The following is a 21,496-nucleotide window of genomic DNA, read 5'->3' on the forward strand; positions in this document are numbered from 1 at the left end:
AAGTAGTAATTAGCCATTCAAAGAACCCTGTATTTTTCTTAAATTTTTTCAAGAATTTGTTATATCTTTTATGACACATATCTATTAATTTTTAAGTACCAATTTCTTATATCCTTATTTTTGTCTGATAGATAATCATTTTTTAGTAATTCTAAGTCTATTTTCTTTTCTTCCTGTAGGGTCATAATCTGGAAATCTAGATCAGATACTTCATGTTCAGGGGAATTCAACTTTATTGGTTTATATATTGGTAAGTGAATATTACTAGTGGTCCTAGATAATCCTAGGATTTCCGGTTCACTATTATCTGACTCTTTTTTAATTGAGGAGGTGGAAAATCTTGAAGGGGCAGGAATTCGACTTGGTGGCCTAATAACAGTGTCATCTATTATTCTTATTCCAGGTCTTCTTTGCGAATCAAATCTTAGTTCTACTTCTCCATCAGGCTGCTCGACTATTTGTTTTATTCTTTTGTTGACAGGAATCATTTGATTCTGATTTTCATTTTTTATGAACCATGTTTTTGGGAGAGATACCTGAGACCAACTTATGGTTTTTGGAATTACTGTATTAGATTTTTCTATATTGGTTTGAAAAAATATGGTTTGTCCTTTTGTGTCTATGTGTAATACATTAGGACATAATGTATTCATGACTTTGTAACAGATTCTATAGACTAATGCTATGTTATGTGAACCACGGTTCATATCAAATCCTTGTGTTTTTAGATTTAAAGTTAAAACTTTGGCTATATTGGGGAAACTTTGGCTATATTGGGGTCTTTTGAGGACACGGAGAAATTTGGGAATCAGTTGAAATAAACTGAGCCGCTACAAAGGCTAGATTCTACTATTCCTAACAGTGAATCATTGAACCTATTATGCCTACTATCTCTTAAACACAATAATATTGAATTATTCAATCCTAACCTAATCAAAGGTTTTACCGCTATTTGAATCATTCCTATATGTAGGTATTTATACTCATCGTTTTTATGGACTTATAACATTTTACTGGATAATAATTGGAAGCTTTCATGTTCACTAGTAACAAGCAAACTTTGTTCTACTGTTTTAATAGCAAATCCAGTTCTAAGTTGAAATGATCCTCTTTTATATATATCTTTTATTGGGACTTTAGGTATATTCCAATCTTCTATTTCTTTTTCAATATTTTCTATTATAATTTCTTCTTTATTTTTTACTCTTAATGTCTTACTAGTTGAGGGCAATGTTTTATTGGCTAGGTTTCTGATAAAATTTTCCATTTTAAGGTCACGGATAATGCTATAGACAACCTCTTAACGGTCCTCTGGCCTGGGCATATGAATACAAATAGCCAGAAAGGCAAATCCAAGATGGATCTTGTACCAATTGCCACCCAAGGATCACCAATAATAAGCCTTCCTCCTTATTCACCTAGCAATCCAGAAATATACCCAGAATATTCAAGCCAGCAGACTCCTCCTTGGGCACAAACACCAGTATTCATCCAATCGCCAATACCCCAGAAAAATATCTTCTACTGGCAAATCCCAGTATGAAGAAACAACTTTTCTTGTCGATGCAGTAATTGAGGACAAACATGCTATGGATGAACCCAATCAGATTGCAAAAATATACGTCCATAATAATTTAAATTCCTCTAATGGGATAAAAACCAAGGAATGGTACGAGGCTATTTTATTGGAAACAGGTTCAGTATCTATCATTCATTATTTCCACAAAAATATGATAGCATACTCAAAATTTCAAATTCGAAAAATATTGCCATTTAGTGAATGGAATTTTGATCCCACGAGGGCAAGAAAACCACAGGCCCCTGAATACTCTAATAAATATTACAGATTCTCTGAATATTTTGATGCGTGGCACAAAGTGCTATATCTGCAAAATAATTATAATTCTCACACCTGGTTCATGCAATTCAAAATGCCAATAACTGAACCATTTCCTAATTGGTTCAGAAGTTGGTTCCATATCTGGGGGTTAGGGTCCCAAATTTTACCGGAAAATATCCAAATTTCCCAGGCTAACTTTATAGAAGGCAATGGGAAAGATCCCAATGTTGATTACCACTTATATTTTATGTCCATGTATCAGATACCTTGGATATTAAAGTGGCAATATGCGGTATCAGAAAATACAGTAAATAATTTTGAATATATACCAAGAATTGGCAAGAAAATTTCAATAAAATGGTGGGATATCTTTGATATTAAGCATCTGGAGCCTCAGAAAATAAAAATAAAGAAAATTCCAAAGGCAATTGGTTCCTTCTCATATGATCATCCGAATAGTCTATCCGATTATATAAAGAAAATGAGACAGAAGAATCCACAAGCAACTAAGGATGAACTAGAAAGACAGCTCCTACAAATCTTTCAAGAAGAAGCAGCACAATCATCCCAAAAAGGCTCCGAAGATATGGAAGATATTGATCCAGGATTAAGCCAGCATGAAGGCATGAGGCAGTATGGAGGGGATTTCTCACAAAATCCCAACGATTGAAGGGCCCAAGCCCATCTCAAAACCCGACAACATCCAAAGTCACCACCGACAAACCACGTGAATGTCCACCACCAACAAACTACGTGTATATCCACCACCGACAAACCATGTGTATATCCACCAGGCAGATAAGACAAGGCACCGACGGAAACAGTAAACCCACTAGCAATCAAGGTCCCACCTGTCCACAGAAGGAATCTCACCAGCACAAACCGACAGACATCTGGTACCTAATGCTATCCACGCATCAAGGCGATCTCTACCTACCCATCCGATGCCGTCCACCTGTAAAGATTCTTTAAAGAAGAATGAATCCTGTCGTCACGTCCGCCCTCTATAAAACCTGAACGAAGCCAGTGGTAGAGGCAGGTGGTGTTTTCCCAGCTCAGAAAAACCAGAGAAAAGGCGCTTTCTTCTTCTTCTTTCTTCTTCTTCCTCTTTCTATATCCCTCTCGGAAGAGCCCCTACCTCAGTCCTCATCTTCCTTTTACTCTGTATGTGTGATTGCAATCTAAAATCTCTTCCAAGCTATTTTGTAGCTATTGCATTTGCAAATTGTAAGTTTTCTTTAATGTTTACAGTTTGTTAGTTTTCCGTAATTACAGTTTGTTAGTCTTCTGTAATACAGTCTGTTAAGTCTTAATACAGTCTGTAAGTCTCCTGCAAAACAGTCGGTTAGTTTCTATAATATATTTGTCTGTTATTAGCATCAGTTGTTAATAAAATCTGCTATCAGGTTATTATGCAATTAAAGGCAATATTTAGCATTAAATTCAACGAAGTGAATTATACCACTTGAATCATACTTGATATTGCTCTTTTTTCTGTTTTTGTGATTCTCGTAGTACGAATATATTTAGGGTATGTTAGAATGATTTAGATCTGAACTATTGAATATTTATAATAATAATAATAATAATAATAATAATAATAATAATAATAATAATAATAATAATAATAATAATAATAATAATAATAATAATAATAATAATAACAATAATAATAATAATAATAATAATAATAACAATAATAATAATAATAATAATAATAATAGTAGTATTATTGATAGACTCTGAGGCATTGATAGACTCTAGGGCAGATTTAAACTGTATAAATGAAGGATTAGTCCCCACTAAATACTTTGATAATACTACTCAAATTCTAAACACTGCAGATGGAAGGTAGTAGTATTGATAGACTTTGGGGCATTGATAGACTATGGGGCAGATTTAAACTGTATAAATGAAGGATTAGTCCCCACTAAATACTTTGATAATACTACTCAAATTCTAAACACTGCAGATGGAAGCAGACTTATCATAAATTATAAACCATCCAATGCAGTTGTTTGCAATAATGGAAATTACTTAGAAACTCCATTTATTTTAGTGAAAGGATTGAGTCAAGCAGTAATATTAGGAACACCATTTCTAAATCTACTTTATCCATTAAAAATAGATAATACAGGAATAGAAGCCAACCCTGATGGGCATAAAGTTAAATTTGACTTCATTGATAAACCAAAAATAAAAGAAATAAGTAATGTTTAAACAAATTATAGAAAACAAAGAAAAAATTTTATATCATCTTAAAGAAGAAATAAAATATAAAATAATAGAAGTTGATCTATTACTCCCAGAAATTAAAACAAAAATAGAAACTCTTAGAAGGCAAATAGAAGCAGAAGTTTGTAATGACATACCAAATGCCTTTTGGGAAAGGAAAAAACATATAGTAAGACTACTATATGAAAAAGAATTTATTGAAAATAAAATACCTACTGAAGCTAGAACAATACAAATGAATACTCGCCTCTTAGAAATATGTAAAAAAGAAATAGATGAACTTCTTAGAAAGAAATTAATTAGACCAAGTTCATCTCCTTAGAGTTGTGCGGCCTTTTACGTAGAAAATGCAGCTGAAAAAGAAAGAGGGGTCCCTAGGGTAGCCCTAAAATGGATAAGATATCCCATACTAAATAAAAAAGATTTATTAGACAGACTATTACACGCATGTATCTTTTCGAAATTTGATCTAAAATACGGATACTGGCAAATTCAAATCCACGAGAATGATAGATACAAAACAGCTTTCAATGTTCCATTCGGCCAGTATGAATGGAATGTAATGCCATTTGGATTAAAAAACGCCCCATCATAATTTCAAAAAATAATGAATGATGTATTCAATCCATATATAAAATTTATGATAGTTTATATAGATGATGTTTTAATCTTTTCAGAATAATGATGATAATAATGATAATAATAATGATAATGATAATAATGATAATGATAATGATAATGATAATAATGATAATGATAATGATAATGATAATAATGATAATAATAATGATAATAATGATAATGATAATAATGATAATAATAATAATAATAATAATAATAATAATAATAATAATAATAATAATAATAATAATAATAATAATATATAGAAACAGATTATCTATCTGAGGAAAATAAAGACATAAGGAATTGGTACCGAAAAAGATTTGAACCAAGACTAATAGAATTATTCCATAAAAAATATAATAAATTTCTTAAAAAAAAAAAAACAAAATAAAGGAGTTTTCGTATGGTTAAAAGAATTATAAGAAGATAGAGGAATTCCAGTCCCTAATTTTGAAATACATACTTTCAAACAAACTGTCTTATATTTTTAAAATAACCTGACTTCTACAACCTATAGAAACTGTATCACAAACTATATGGACTGTAATTCAAACGGACAGTATAAAAACACATAGTACAGACTCATGAAAAGAAAGAAGGGCTTATTGTGTGCAAATGCAGTAACTGCAGAAAGCCTTCCACTGACTTGAACAATAACTTGGTAAACTATCCCAATTACAATCACACATAAGAGTTACAAAGGAGAATGAAGAGAGAGAGAGAAGAGAAGCGAAAAGAAAGCTCAAAGTTTAAGAAAGAGGTTCCAGAGAGAATTTGATAACTTCAAGTTGCTGCTGGATCTTATATTTATAGAGGGCGGACCCGAAGCTGATTATACTGTGATTTGTTACTTTTGTAGATGTCTCGGATGTATGCCAAGTAGACGGGGGTTTCTGTATGTCAGCAAATGAGTGGAGTACAGGTGGATGGTTGAGCTTTGATGAGAATCTTCGGTGGGCGACAGGTAATATCTTCTTTTCAGAAAAGTGGGACAGGTGGCTCCTTTTCAAAAAGGTGGTCAGGTGGAAAGAGGGAATCTTGCTTTATACTGTAGATTTTTCTTTTTACTGTAGCTGATGGGATATCTGTCAGCCAGTAGCTTTGTCGTTTAGTGTCGACAGGAATCTTCCACAGTGATATGATATTGTTTGATGTGACTTTTTCCACAGTGATATGATATATTGATTGATGTGACTTCTTTTGAATCTATTGGGGTAATTGAACCGGGCTGGGTCAATACAGAGTCTGCTTTTGTGAACAGCCATGATAGACTGGTTCTCAATATTTTCAGGTTCTTTTGGTTCTTCTGCTGTTTCTTCATTATGTATCAGTGCAGTCTCTGCTTCTTCAGAAAAGATTTTCAGCAATTCTTTTTCTAGCTCTGCCTTAGTGGCCTGAGGGTTTTGCTTTTTCATTATTGATATATATTCTGAAAGGCTATTTGGGTTCATATATGAAAATGAATTATATGCTAGAGGTATTTGTTTTATCAGAATATTATTGGGTTCAAGATGATGGCAGACAAAGACGTCCCACCATTTTATTGAGATCTGTTTGCCTAGACATGGTATATATTGATAATTTTCAGCATGATTTGGAGATATTGCATATGCCCATTTTAGAATCCATGGTACTTGATACAAAGCAATAAAATATAGATGGTAATTTATGTTGGGATCTCTCTCATTGTGGTCAATGAATTTATCTTGGGATAATTGCAAGGCTTTAGGCATTATTTGGGTTTTGGATCCCTAAACCATAAACCAGTCCTTGAACCAGTTTGGGAATGGGTCAGTAACTGTCATTTTGAATTGGAGAAACCAAGTGTGAGAATTGTACTGGTTTTGTACTGTTAATACTTTATGCCAGGCTTCAATATATTCAGAATACCTATAATGTTTATTTGGGAATTCAGGGGATATTAATTTTTTGGCTCTAGACGGGTCTGATCCCCATTCACTGAAATGTAACACTCTTCGTATTTGCAATTTTGAATATGATATTATTTTTGAATTCTTTTGATAGTAATGAGCAATGGTAATAGAACCTGTTTCTAGTAAAAGCATCTCAAACCATTCTCTGGTTTTTATACCATAAGAAGGGTTAAGATTATTGCAAAGGTAATATCTAGCTATTGTATTTGGGTCTTCAGCCATATGAATATCTTCTATTATTATATCTTCAATAAAGGCAGTTGCTTCATACTGGGATCTTATCGTAGAAGTAGGTGTTTTGGGTATGGAGGATTGTAAAAATATTGGTGTCTGTGGAGATGATGGAGGTTGGCTAGAATATGTAGGATAGACTAGACTATTTGGGTTGCTTGGAGAGTATAGTGTCAAATTTCTAATTAGTGATGGTGATGAAGTGGCTGGAACTAAATCCATGGTCATTTCCATTGGCATTTTACCTTTATTAGTATTCATATTCATATTATTATTGAATAAAAGTAAAGCTAAAGGGAGTTCTTCTGGGTCAGATTGGTCGATTCTGCCCCCCCTGCAAAAATTCTCGTGTTAGAAAATCAGGAAGATGATTATGAGATCCATGTAAATGTTCAATAGTAAAGTCGAAAGCAGAAAGGATAGCTTGCCATTTAGCAAATATTTGTTTAGAGACTAAGTTTTGCACATCTTTCAGAAGACTATCTTTAGCAGCTTTACAATCAATACGAATTAGAAAAGTAGTATTAAGAATATCACTTTGGAACTTAGTGACACAATGAACTATTGCTAAAATTTCTTTTTTAACTGTAGAGTAATTTTGTTGAGTAGGATTCCATGCTTTGGATGTATATCTAACTAGCTGTTCAATAGAATTTATTCTTTGTTTAAGAATTCCTCCTAAACCTAATTCTGAGGCATCACATTCAATTATTTTAAATGCATCTGGATCAGGAAGTGAAAGGCAAGGTAATTCTTTGGATCTGAGCTTAAGTTTTTTAACTGCTTCAGTATGAATATCAGTCCATTTGGGAGGATTCTTTTTAAGTCTATCATATAAAGGTTTTGCATCTATTGCTAAATTTTTATAGAAATCTACAATATAATTAAGACATCGTAAAAATCTTTGTAATTCTTTTTTGTCTAGAATAATATCGAGAAATTTATCAGCAAATTGAGTAGATCTATCTATTGGTATGATTGTTCCTTGGGATATATTATGTCTTAAGAATCTAATTTTTGTTTGGAATAAACTCATCTTTTTTGCTGAAACAACTAATCCTGCATGTTTGACAGCATTGATAAATACATTTATATGTTTTATATGTTGTGGTATATCTTTAGAAAAAATTAATACATCATCAATATTTACTATCATGAATTTCATATATGGATTGATTACATCATTCATGATCCTTTGGAATTCTGATGGAGCATTTTTTAATCTGAAGGGCATAACATTCCATTCATATTGTCCAAATGGGACATTAAAAGCTGTTTTGTATCTATCTTCTTCTTTTACTTGGATTTACCAGTATCCAGATTTTAAATCGAATTTTGAAAAAATATGAGCATTTAATAATCTATGTAATAAATCTTTTTTATTAGGGATAGGATATCTAATCCATTGAAGTGCCTTATTTAATGGTTTATAATTGATTACAAGTCTTGGGACTCCTCTTTCTTGTTCAGCATTTTTATTGACATAAAATGCAGCACAGCTCCAAGGAGAAATGCTTGGTATAATTAATCCTTTAATTAATAAGCCATCTATTTCTTTTTTACAAAATTCTAATAATTTTGTATTCATTTGTATTGGTCTTGCTTTGGTAGGAATTTTGGATTCATGAAAAGTAGATTCATATGGTAAACTTACTATATGCTTTTTTCTTTCCCAAAAAGCATTGGGTAATTCACTACATATTTTATTTTTTATTTGTTTGGTTATAGTTTTTATTTGTTCTTTTATTTCATTAGATTGTAATTTTCATTCTATTGTTTTATATTTAATTTCTTCTTTTAATGAGCATAAAAAAATTTTCTTTATTTTTCTTTAACTCTATTTATTTCTTTTAATTTTGGTTTATCTACAAATTCAAACTTTATTGTTTCTCCTACTATGGTTGTTTCTATTCCTGTGTTACTGATTGTTATTAGATATAAAAGAGAAAGGAAAGGAACACCAAGTATTACAGCTTGAATTAGTCCTTTGACCATGATAAATGGAGTAGGGAAACAATGTCCATTATTGCAAACAACAGCATTTGATAATTTATATTTTATGAATAATCTGCTTCCATCAGCAGTATTCAATATTTGTGTTGTTTTGTCAAAATATTTTGTTGGTACTAATCCTTCATTAATACAATTTAAATCTGCTCCTGAGTCTATTAATGCTAGGGATTGAAAATTATAATCATTATTGACTATGATTTTTACTTATACAAACCATTTTTGAGTTATAATTTTATTAATTAGATTTACAGATTTATTATTCTCTAATAATTCTTCTATTTTAGTTCCTGAGGATTCAGGTTTTTCTGTTTGACTTATTAAATGTTCAAATTCTATCTTATCAATATCAGTTATATTTCTAGAGACTTCACTTTGTAATTCTAATATTTTAATTCTATCTTTTAACTGTTGTACTTCTCTTTTAACTTCATTGATTTCTTTTTGTAATTCCCCTATTGTTGGTTCTTTTTGAATTGTATCTTTTTTATTTATTTTTTTAATAATTTCAGCAAAATTGTATTCATCAAGAATTTTTATTTTTGCTTAAGTAATATTAATGAATTGAGTTATAGTTTCTCTTCTTTCATCTGGGTCGGTGATTTTTTCTATTAAATCTAAGATTAAATTATCTTCTTTAGATAGCATATTACAGGAACATTCTTGCATCTCTTTAGCAGATTCTTCTGTACTATCCCATATGAGATTTTCATCTTCAATATTGCCTATTAATGAAGCATCACTAGAATTTTCTGTAGAACTAATTTCAGCACTGTCTTCATGATATAATTGTATAATATCATATATTTTATTTCTGATATTTTCATCTAACATTAATGAATCTATTTTCTTTTTAACTTTACAATTACTTTTATAATGGCCTATTTTCCCACACTTATAGCATACAGGCAATTTTTTCTTTCCTTTTTTCTCATATTTATATTTTTTCTTTTTATAACTTTTATCTTTAGAATTTTCAATATTATAACTGAATTGTTCACTGAAATCTCCAAGTTCTTTCCTACCAGTCATTTTCTGTTTATCTAATTGCTTTTTAAGTTTCATATCTGTGCATAGGGCTAATCCTTCTGCACATTTTCAGCAGATAATTCTCCTATGGTATAAGCAGAATATGGTATGATACCTCCATGTTTATTTTTAAGTCTATTTTTCACTTTTTCAACAAATAGATAAGGTAAGCCTGCTATAAATTTCTCTTTCCAATGATCTAATTGGCTATCTTATCTGGTTAATAGTCTTGAGAAAAATACATCTTTATACCATTTATAATGTGATAATGTTGGACATTTTAAATTAGATAATAAATCTTCAGATCGAGCTTGAAGTAGGGCTGTACTCCCCACAAAATGAAGTGTAATGGTATATATTAAAGTATTAACAGCATCACTTTCACTATATAGGACATCTTGATTCTGTTCATTTTTAACAGTCCATTGTCTAGTAGTTTTTAAAATTTGATTTTTTGTATTTTCAGGGAGATGGAAGTCCCACTAGCCTCAAAGCCAACCAGTGAATCCACAAACTATGGCTTTAGCAACTTTCTGGTCATGGTTTCTAACCATTTTACAGGCAAAAGCATACATGGTCATATGTTTCATGGTGTCTAAAATTTGATGCTCAGACAAGCCATCTATATTCCAATTTACTATGGTTCGTCCTGAATAAGAAGTTGTATGAGATATAAGATCTTCTTCAAATTGTATATCAACTGGGGTTGGTCTATGATGATAGGGTCTAGCCGTAGCAGGTTTCCAATTTCTACCATAGGATATTCGTTGAATAGATTGATCATTAGTACTTTCAGTGAAGGCTATTTCCATGTTTTCTATAGTGTCATTGATTATAGGTTCTTCTTGAAGAGTTAAGGTTTCTGACTCTTGAATTATTAATTTTTCTTTACCTCTTATGTCTACATTATTTTTAGTATTTCCTTTTATATCAAGTTTAGCTAATTTTGATATTAGTTGATCCATTAGAGTTTTATTATTATCTCCTACATGAAATCTTTCTTTATTTAAAAAAAGAGGTGGTTTAAATAAGACAGATTTTTGTGATTCTTGTATTGGTATAGGTCTTAACATATTTTCTATTCTTAAGGTCTGTTTACCTATAGATTGCACGCATAGGTTAGTGTAATTATTTTGTTCTATTATGTGAAGAATTAATTCTGTTCTATGTACTATTTCTCCCGAAGTCATTTTGTATGGAGTAGCTTTTGTTTCTAAGGTAGGTGCATTATCTGTTTCTTTTCCTTTTATTATCTGCTTCTTTCTGGGGGATGTACACTAGTAATTTTATTTCCTTCTGTTGTGTCATAAGTCTTATATTGACTTTCTAAAGTACGTATTTCAAAATTAGGGACTGGAATTCCTCTATCTTCTAATAATTCTTTTAACCATATGAAAAAACCTTTATTTTGTTTTTCTTTTTTAAGAAATTTATTATATTTTTTATGGAATAATTCTACTAGTCTTGGTTCAAATCTTTTTCGATACCAATTCCTTATTCCTTTATTTTCCTCAGATAGATAATCTGTTTCTATATATGTTTTATATTTTTTTTGTTCTTCTAAAGTTAATACATGAAAATCCATTTCTGAATCAGAAAATTCTAGGTCTCCTTAGACTTCCTTTTGTAGTGGTTTATATTGGGGTATTACTATATTTTCTCTAGTTCTTATTATTCCTTGCAATTGGGGTTTTATTGATGAACTAGATGTAGAAGAGATTGAATACCTTGATGGTTCTAGTTTTATTTTTGGATTTTGTATTTTAGAATCATCCTTGCTTTTTAATTTTTCTTCTGAATTTGCAAATTGTATTTCTATATTACCATCTATGTGTTCAATAATTTTATCAAGAATATTTTTTGAAGGTATTTGATGATGAATATTTTCATTTTGTAAAGACCAAGATTCATGCAATATAATTTCAGACCATTTTATTGTTTTTGGTATTATAGTATTGAATTTTTCTATGTTGGTTTGAAATAAAGTAGTTCTTCCCTTAGTATCCATTTGTACTACTCTAGGACATAAAGTATTCATAACTTTATAATAAATTCTATAGATGATAGCTATATTTTGTGATCCTGGATTCTACCATTCCTAACAATGAATCAGAAAACTTGTTGTTCCTAGTATCTCTAAGACATACTAAGATTGAATTATTAAAGCCTAATCTAGTTGAAGGTTTTATTGCTACTTGTATTAATCCTATATGTAAATAGTTGTAGCTTTTATTTTTATGTACTTGAATTATTTTATTCGATAATAATTGAAAGTTTTCTTGAGTACCTGTTACAGATAAAGATTCTTCTACTGTTAAAGATTCTTCTACTGTTTTAATAGCATAACCTATTTTTAGATTAAAAGTTCCTTCTTGATAAATATTAAATATAGGTACTTTAGGTATATTGCAATTTTGTAATTGGTTTTCTATATCGTCAATAAGAATTTCTTCCTTGTTCTTTATTCTAAGAATATTATTAGTCTGAGGTAACGCTCTATTAGATAGATTAATAATAATAATACTAATAATAATAATAATAATAACAATAACAATAACAATAACAATAACAATAACAATAATAATAATAATAACTTGAGCTCTTAAATGCTAATCCACCATCCCAAAATTAGATATGGATTGTCTGAAAAAGACAATGACTCTGGAAGATATGAGGCCTGTGAGGCTCGGAGTCAAACCCCATTTAGGGGAGAATGATTTAGGCTTTTTGGAGACTTTATATGTCCCTCAACTATCAAAAAGTGGTCGATGAAGCAAGGAAACACAGGTTTTGGTGTTTCAAGGCAACACCATAAACTTACCCAATAAAAAGTAATTTCCAATTAAAAAAACATTTTTCATTCAACTTTCCTTTTTTTTATTATCCTATTACTATAAAGATGTAGATAGCTTGAGATTTTATTCAGACCTTAAGGAGATAAACATATACAAGATATACCATCTGTATCAACCAATGAACGAAAATTTGGCCGCCTTGCCGCCTAGGTGGCCTGGCCGACAAACCACCTAGGCGGTGGGGTTTGGGCAGGCACCCCAACCCCCTTCCCTTAGGGCCTCCCAGATATTTGGGCGCCCACCTTGGTGCCTAGGCGGCCCAAACCCCTGGCCGCCTAGGTGGCCGCATCCACCTTTTTGAACATGGGTATCAACATAGATTAGAAGTAATTTGAACAATCCCCGCTCATGTTCCCAAGTGGAAACTTCCATTTCCATACCTATAGTAGATATGGGTAAAACAAGTGGCAAGGACCATAACCCTCTTTTCATGGGAACTGGGTCTGCTAATGGTTGGTTTCTGTATACATAAAAGGGAGGCCCTCTTTTGCATGTCCGCCAGGGGGTCCAATTCCTCTCTTTATGGGATGACGAGCAATTGGCTTCCATCTACAATAAAGAGAAAAGGGACTGGTAACCCTTTATGTAATTTTCTTATTGGAACTTTGCTTCTGTATTCTATAAAATATGCAGGGAATGTTTTTTCTAATAAAAATGGTAGCGTACCCAATGCGGAGAAACAACTCCTCAAGAAGACGCACAAATCTCCTAGGTGGTCCAGAAAGTGTTTCCAATTCCATAGGAAGGGGAATGGGGTCCCAATGGGGTTTTGCTGTCGAAAAGCAAGAAAATGATCGTGCAGTAGAAACACCAGTAGGAGTTCAACTAAGCTTTTGAGACCCGCCATAATCTAGTTGAACTTCATACAAAACCTCCACTAACCAAAATGATCACTTCATCATCTAACTCCTTTCTCACATGTATCTTACAGCTAGAAATAGAACCCCTAATTATGCATGATTCTCTCCATCGTATGTCCTTCCTCTTGGACTAAGATTCGTCTAGCTTCCTTACCTCTTCTCTTTCATTTCTGGTCCTACATGTTTTCTAAAGATGCCCTCTCTATTCCTCACAGCAACCCCAGCCTTACCAGAATTTTGTATCCCCCACTCGAACCAGCATGGCCCCCAGCAAACCAACTGTGGAAGCTCAACCCCTCTTCATTGATATGCTTAACTGGACATAATCCCTCATGCTATCATGTATTCTGACTCCTTTCAACTTTCCAAAAAACTCATTTATTGCAGGAGGACTACCTTGTTCCAGTATGCCAAGGGCAAGCCAAAAATGTTATGCACCTGCCTTCACCACTAGGACACCGTCTCCTACCAATAACCCTTCACCCCATCTCCTAAGGTGCAACAAGTTGCTCTTCTATCATCTAGCTGGTTCTCAAGGTGACTTCCAAAATGTGAATGAAATGCTGAATTGCACTGTAGCACCTGTCAGATAGCATCACTAGTCTTAATAGTATCAAATGGCTTAAAGTATGGTAGAAAACTAATCATACATTAGGAAGTTGAGATCAGTATTAGTACGGAGGCAAGTACATCCCTAATAAAACAGCCATGTTTTATGATTAAACATTAACATGACTATTTTTCTTACTGATCGCTTAATATTCATAATTGTCAATAAAGGACCAGGTTTCAATCAGATATTCAAAGCTCATGGAATTTCAGGGAACAAATTGAAATTTGAAGTTTGTTCAAAAAGACCAATATATTCTAGGAAAACCATAAATCATCAGGTTCCATCTGATCACTGAAAAGGCCCTGATGTTTCAGAGAACAAATGGAAATATTGAAAGAAGAAAAGTTGTCCAATGCAGACTTAAATCTCATAAATTTAACACAAGTTTCACCTATGTGATCAATAAAGACAAAAGTTAGAGATAGTAGCTTTCTTAAACAAATCAAGAGTACCAAAATTCTGACATACTAGTAAACTCAACAAGTGATTTTTAAAGAAAGATGCACTTAAATTTACGACAATAACAAAATCTCGGAGCAACTCCTAGAATTTCTTTTTTAAATTAATTGTTTGGTGTCCTGAAGTAACAGTGTAGTTCGTGTGCGACAGACTTTGCATGCTAAGCCAGCCCAATTGTTCATGTGCTAAACACTTCTATGAAACCAGAATCAGTGCAGGTTAAACCACAAAAAATTACTTGAACAGTGATAGTTGTGGCACACTCTCAGGTTCAACCGATTCAAAACATTACATTAAGTTAACTCATGTTTTAACCTGGAGTGACCTAAATTAATTAAACAAAGCATGAGGTTTCTCTCTTCTTTAACACTTAAAAAACAAAGGATATAACATACCAATTTCTTTTTTAAAATACATATCAAAATTTTCATGTATTACTGGTCAAGATATTGTTATAGTATGCTCATAAAGTCAAGCATAAACCTTAGCCATCCCTAATAGTTCATAAGAAATATATTCCACCCGTTGTCATTCTTTCGCAAACTGTCACGATGAACAATTTAGGAGCAGAAAACAGGGAGTTGAAATGTTGTCATACCACTAGAGGAGCTTGTTCCTTTATTCAAATATGTTACATTGAGGTGGGCTTCTTCCTCAGGTAAGCATCCACAAGCCGAGTCAAAAGTATGGTCCAAATCTAGAACTAGGTAAAATTAATGTTCTCGATGAAGGTTTTTTTATTTAAATCAGCTGCCCGCAAGCGTGCAACTTCCCCCGCACCAAGTGTTAGATCCTGCAATCAAGAACAAGTTTACATATGAATTCAAGCCATTGGGAGTGAAACCCACTATGTTGGCAATATCAGGCAGAATTCATTTTCAAAGACAGATTATACAACTAGGAGGACTGAAGCCCCAAATATACCGATGTCCAACAAGGAGTACCTTATGTATGTAATTGAAAGCAACTGCAGTTTCCTTCTTAGCAACAATTTCATCATCCTACTGTCTCCCACATCGAATACACATATCTTTATAAAATCCTGGATAAGGAGGGCAAACTTTCTCGCTTGTATACGCCTCGAAATCATCTACAAAAGTAGAGAATTTCATATGGCTATTTGATAAACTATCAAAGAGACAAAAGAAAAAATATATATTTAAAGTTGGATTACTTCTCCAAAATCTATCAATGGTATAGATAGATAAAGTTACCGGGCAATAAATTGTTTACATGGTCCACATGTCAGTAGAAACCCTAAGTAATGAATGGCATGTTGGGTTAGATGGGAGCACCTAATTCACCCTGGTTAGCTTCTGACAGTGATTCCTTTATATCTTCATCTTCACATATTTTCTGCCTTATTTCTTCTGCAGTTTTACACAAAGTAAATATCCAAACAAATAGAATCAATAAAAATTATGTATTCTATGCATCTTTCATGATGCATATCATCATAGTCCATTTGAACGAATGCATCGAAGCACTCTACCAACATAAATAAGCATATTTGCAATAGAGGTCCAAAGTTAGTAGACATACAAAGAATAAGTCAATGATATAGAAACCCAACCCAATGGATAGGATTGAAAAGTATCAACCAATTACAAACAAAAAAACAAATGTAATCCAAGAAAACAATGGATCCATTCATGATTTATGAAAGAAAAAACCAATGGATCCATTTCCGCAGCACATAATGTTGAACCAGAGCCTTTAAATTGCTATCCTTGTTTTGCTATGTATTATATACGAAGACATGACGAAGCATTCTAGTAAAGTCAGCAGGTTGACATTGGAAGGATGGACTATTCAGGTAACAAAACTGTAGCAATACAATAAACTGATGGAGAGAACAGTGCTGTACTATATTTTATCTCAGGGTTATAAAATTCAGCATCTCAATTTTGCTCAAGCACATTGCATTATTAAATGCACAAACATCAAATCAACCCATTCTGTCCTTCAAGGATAAGGATAAAGGCACAAAATATAATATGTTTTTACCAGAGAGCCCCAACATACATCATCAAATTTTTCTTGAAATCACATTAATACACAAGTTGGAAGTCCAATTTTCGCATAAATGACACCCAAAAACACCTACGCAAAGACAAGAAAATCCAGAGAGAATACAAAAGAAATTCAGCTAAATACCTCTCTAGTTCAATTTCCTCATTGTCCACATTTTCCAGAATTGCTGAAGTGCTCTCATCCAATAAATTTTCATCTCTCTCGGGAGATTGACCCTAAGAGTTTGATAGCAAATCAGTCTCAAGGAATGATGCAAAATCATCGCTATTGAAGAGTGAACAGGAGACTCAGTTGCCGAACTCATAGCCGAAAAAAGCCCCAACCTATCACATATTGAAACAGAAACGCACAATTTCACCCCACTTCACCAGTCTCTAAAGAAACGGTGTATGGCTTTTATACCAGGAACCACGTCTCTAAGAAAGAACAACAAAACCCTCTCTGAAAACACTATTGCTTGAGCTTGTGCTACCTTTCTTGTTCAGTCCGAAGGTGTCGTCTTCAAGGTTTTCTCTCACTAAAAAGTATCAATAAAGCAGTAAAAATATATATATATATATATATCCTCAAGGGTTTGGGATGAAAATGAGGATCTTAGCGGAGAGAGAGGATTTTGGATATTGGGTTTGGGCTCGAGGACGAAAATGGAGGCCTTTTTCAGTGTTGTTTCCCGGAGAGTAAAATATACATGGAAGATGTAAGAAACCGTTTCTCTCAAAAGAAAGAGTGAAATAACTGTTATATACGTAAGACGGTTTATTGAAAATGGCCACGGTTTTTATGAGTCGATCGAATCATGTGTAGTAGATACATGCCTTCTCTCTCCATTGTTATTTTTTAGACGGTTTTTTAACCTAATTTTTTTGAATAATCTCTTGCGTGAAGATTCTTAAGAATTAAATATTATATTTTTGAAATAATTAATTTCAAACTATTATTTTAAACTTTTTGTGGGAATATCAAGTAACAACTTTTACATCCTCCTCAACCGGGACAAATTTTTTTTTTTTTTTTGTGACAATATTCCTCAGTCGGGACATAGTCCAGGAAGGTTTTTTTTTTTTTTTTGGCAGGGTTACATGTGAATAAAATGTAGTTTTTTTTTTTTTTGACAAAGTTACATAAGAATGGAACTTGAGGGCGCTATGAAAATCAAGCCTCTACTGTCTCCACCCAAGCCCGATTCCTGGTGATGTTGGTATAATTTTTAGCCTAGTTCCCCTTTAAACCCCACCTTTTATTTATTTTTTCTTTTTTATTAGCTTATCAAATATTTTATTAGACCTCTTTAAATTCCCACCCCGTAAACCTTAATTTTAATTTTTAATTTAATTTATTATTTTGAATATTTTCTAGAATGCCAATTCAGACAGGGGAAATGTTTCTATACTTCTATTGGAGCATAGAAGAACTATCCTTCCCCTACCATCTAGCCATCCAATTTTGATCAAGAAAGTCACTCATCGTTTAATCTTAGATCCGACATCTCAAAGTATTTTTTTTTTTAGTTTTTTATACAAATTGTATGAATATGAAATTTGGTACGTGTCATCTTCTCATTGGGGCGCACCTATAAAAAAAATATTAAAAATAATTTCGATAAAATATAATGACCAAAATACCCCTTAAATCTTTCAGGGGTATTTTGGTCTTTTCTTATTAGAAATATTTTTTTATATTTTTTGCTAATGTGAGTTTAATAGACAATTGGACATCCAAAATTTGGTCTCAAAATATTTTATAGAAAAATAAATAAAAAAAAATAGTATATAGACGTAACATTGTGATTGGGACAATCTTAACCCTCCATTCAAAATGAATGGTTGGATAAGGGGAAGCATATGAGTTTTATGCAGTAGAGGAAGCATAGAAAGCTTATCCTTCAGAACAATGGTTTAAAAAACGGATCGGTGACCCGGATCGGGCTTCCAAAAAACCTATCCGGATCGGCGAATCGGCGATCCAGATCGGGAATCGGGTGAATCGGTCAGAATAAAGCTTAAAAAAAATTCGAAAAAATTATTAAAATTCATTATAAATATTGTTTTTTAGGAATTCAATAAAAAATGAGGGTACTCTATTAAGAATTTTCATGTTTTTGAATGAATATACGAATATTGATATGTTCTTTCCCTGCATGAACCGCCATTCAGCATTTAATTTACAGTATTTCGTGCTCATCCCTACACTGTTGCTGTTGGGACTCGATATGTGAATAATATGGCTGGGATAGGGTGGCCTCAGAATCATCATCTCTCTCGTTTTCTCTTTGAATAATATGGATTAAAACAAAAAAAAAAAAAAATTTCAAAAAAATCATGGATTAAAAAAAAAATCACAAATTTTAAAAAAATTCTATCATGGATTACAAAAAAAAATTCGATCATGGATTAAACAAAAAAAATCACAAATTTTCAAAAAATTCAATCATGGATTACATAAAATTCGATCATGGATTACATAAAATTCGATCATGGATTACATAAAATTCAATCATGGATTACAAAAAAAAACAAACAAAAAAAACAAACAAAAAAAAACAAAAAATTCAATCGTGGATTACAAAAAAAGAAAAAAATAGTTCGATCATGGATTACAAAAAATTCAATCATGAATTACAAAAAACTCTATCATGGGTTACAAAAAAAGCAAAAAACAAAAAATTCAATCATGGATTACAATAAAAAAAACAAACATTTCGATCATGGATTACAAAAAAAAAACAAACATTTCGATCATGTATTACAAAACATTCGATCATGGATTACAAAAAATTCTATCATGGGTTACAAAAAAAAAAAAAAAAACAAAAAAATCGATCATGGATTACAAAAAAAGAAAACAAACATTTCGATCATGGATTACAAAAAATTCTATTATGGGTTACAAAAAACCAAAAAATTCGATCATGGATTACAAAAAAACAAAAACAATTCGATCATGGATTACAAAAAAATCGATCAAGTATTACAAAAAAATCTATCATGGATTACAACAACAAAAAAAAAAAAAAAAAAATAAAAATAAATAAATAAATAAATAAATTCCGTACGGAATCGCCGATTCACTGTTCGGACTCGCCGATTCCGTACAGTGAATCGGCGATTCACTGTACAGATTCGTCCTGTTCTCTCTAGAACCGGACGATTTCCGATTTTATGGGCGATCCGGTCCCTTTTCACTATTTCCGAGTCGAACCGGGCGAGTCCGGTTCGACTCGGCGTTTTTTAAAACGCTGCTTCAGACAGATCCAAACCCGATCTGACAGGTGTGTGGGAAATAATCAGCCTCACCAATCTGTTTTTCAAAACATTGATCCAATTAATGGTTATCTAACTGCATTTGTGTATTTTTGCTATCATCCAAATAATGGTTATCTAACTTTGCCTCTTTTTACTCTCTCTCTACGTAATTATCCCTAACGGGATTTAGGGAAAAGGGGTGCTTAACTCATATGAAGAAAAACGGAGTCTCTAACCGTAGTTTGTAATTTGTAAGGAAAATTGTTTCATGCGGCGGGGACTGCATTTCTACAATTGCAATCGTATAAAGCATGATGCAAATAGGTGGTCCATATAAAATAACAGTCCAGATGTGTTTTTAATAGAATTATTATTTCTGATTTTTAAAATTACTTTATTTTTTTTAGGGTGTGTTTTATATAAGGCTGCAACTTTAAACTATCCAATGAAGACGAACCTCCAAATTCTATCATAACATGTAATTTTGGTGTAAATTGTTTTTTAGAATTATCTCAAAACCTATTTTCACATTTAATTATAAAATTTTAAACTCAAAAAATAGTTAAAATCAAATAGATCTATAAATATTTGGAATTCTTAAAAATAGATAGTTCAGATAATGTGTTGCAAGATGCCCTATTTCTTGAATTCAAACCTTTTTTTTTTTTTTTGATATTCATACATCTCGATGTCGAGATGATCAATTAGAGGGTTTTCCAATAGTAAAACAATCGAACTTTTTAGGTGCATCTTTAATTCTACATTTTAAAGTTGCAACCTTATATAATTTTCTCCTTTTATGTTCATGATCTCTATGTTAAAGATTACATGTGCTTAAAAATTAAGTCCAAAAAGCCATTTCAAAAATAGATGCGAGTCATTTCTACATAGAAACCGTGTCCACAATTTGTAAACCGAAGAGTTGTGAAGCTAACAGCTTTGGGCTTGAGGGTTAGAACCGGTATGGAGTTTGAATGGATCACTAAATAAGAATTTTATAGTTTTTCTAACGCGCTGGATTCTAAATGGAAATGAGTTTGTGAAAAAAACTACCCTACAATAACATAGTTACTTTTGGTACACCTCATGCCATCAAATCTAAAATTTGATGACTAAGGTGTGACATGTCTTTAGGTAAAGATCGAGAAAAAATTTCTTTGATTTTGAGCACAATAAATGGTACATTTCTACCAACTCAATTTCACATTTGACAGATATGAGTGATTATGATTTTTTTAAATCTAAAGTAATTTTTATAGTACATTATCGTAAAAAGAATATCAAACTCAGCCTTAGACCCCTATTAATTTTATTTTCCCAATGGAACACGTAAAGGAGTGTGACTTGAATTTTACACCACTTTTATATTTCCTTTCCAATTTCCTAAAATCCTTCTCTCTCATGGTCTCTATCTAAACTCTCATTCCTAAACTCTAAAAACATAAATATCTATTTCATTTTTTACATATACCTATTGATGCACTAGCTCAAAGAATTAGCATCTATAAATCCTTGAACATCCCTTTTACA

General features: G+C 32.1%; 1 protein-coding gene across 1 annotated transcript in view; it reads right to left on the reverse strand.

Annotated features, from left to right (window-relative positions):
- CPL4 (C-terminal domain phosphatase-like 4) overlaps window positions 1-17,468 on the reverse strand; it is a 32,076-nt gene extending 14,608 nt beyond the window's left edge. The window contains 5 exon segments of the mRNA XM_088854642.1: window positions 13,425-14,200; window positions 15,289-15,483; window positions 15,635-15,780; window positions 15,905-16,060; window positions 16,848-17,468. Of these exon segments, the coding sequence (XP_088710768.1) occupies window positions 13,425-13,605 (181 nt within the window). The 5' untranslated portion in view covers window positions 13,606-14,200; window positions 15,289-15,483; window positions 15,635-15,780; window positions 15,905-16,060; window positions 16,848-17,468.
- Window positions 17,469-21,496: the final 4,028 nt, after the last annotated feature.

The sequence above is a fragment of the Amborella trichopoda genome, chromosome 12 (assembly GCF_054954075.1).
Source record: "Amborella trichopoda isolate Santa Cruz 75 chromosome 12, AtrichopodaSantaCruz75HAP2 v2.0, whole genome shotgun sequence".
In the NCBI taxonomy this organism is placed as follows: Eukaryota; Viridiplantae; Streptophyta; class Magnoliopsida; order Amborellales; family Amborellaceae; genus Amborella; species Amborella trichopoda.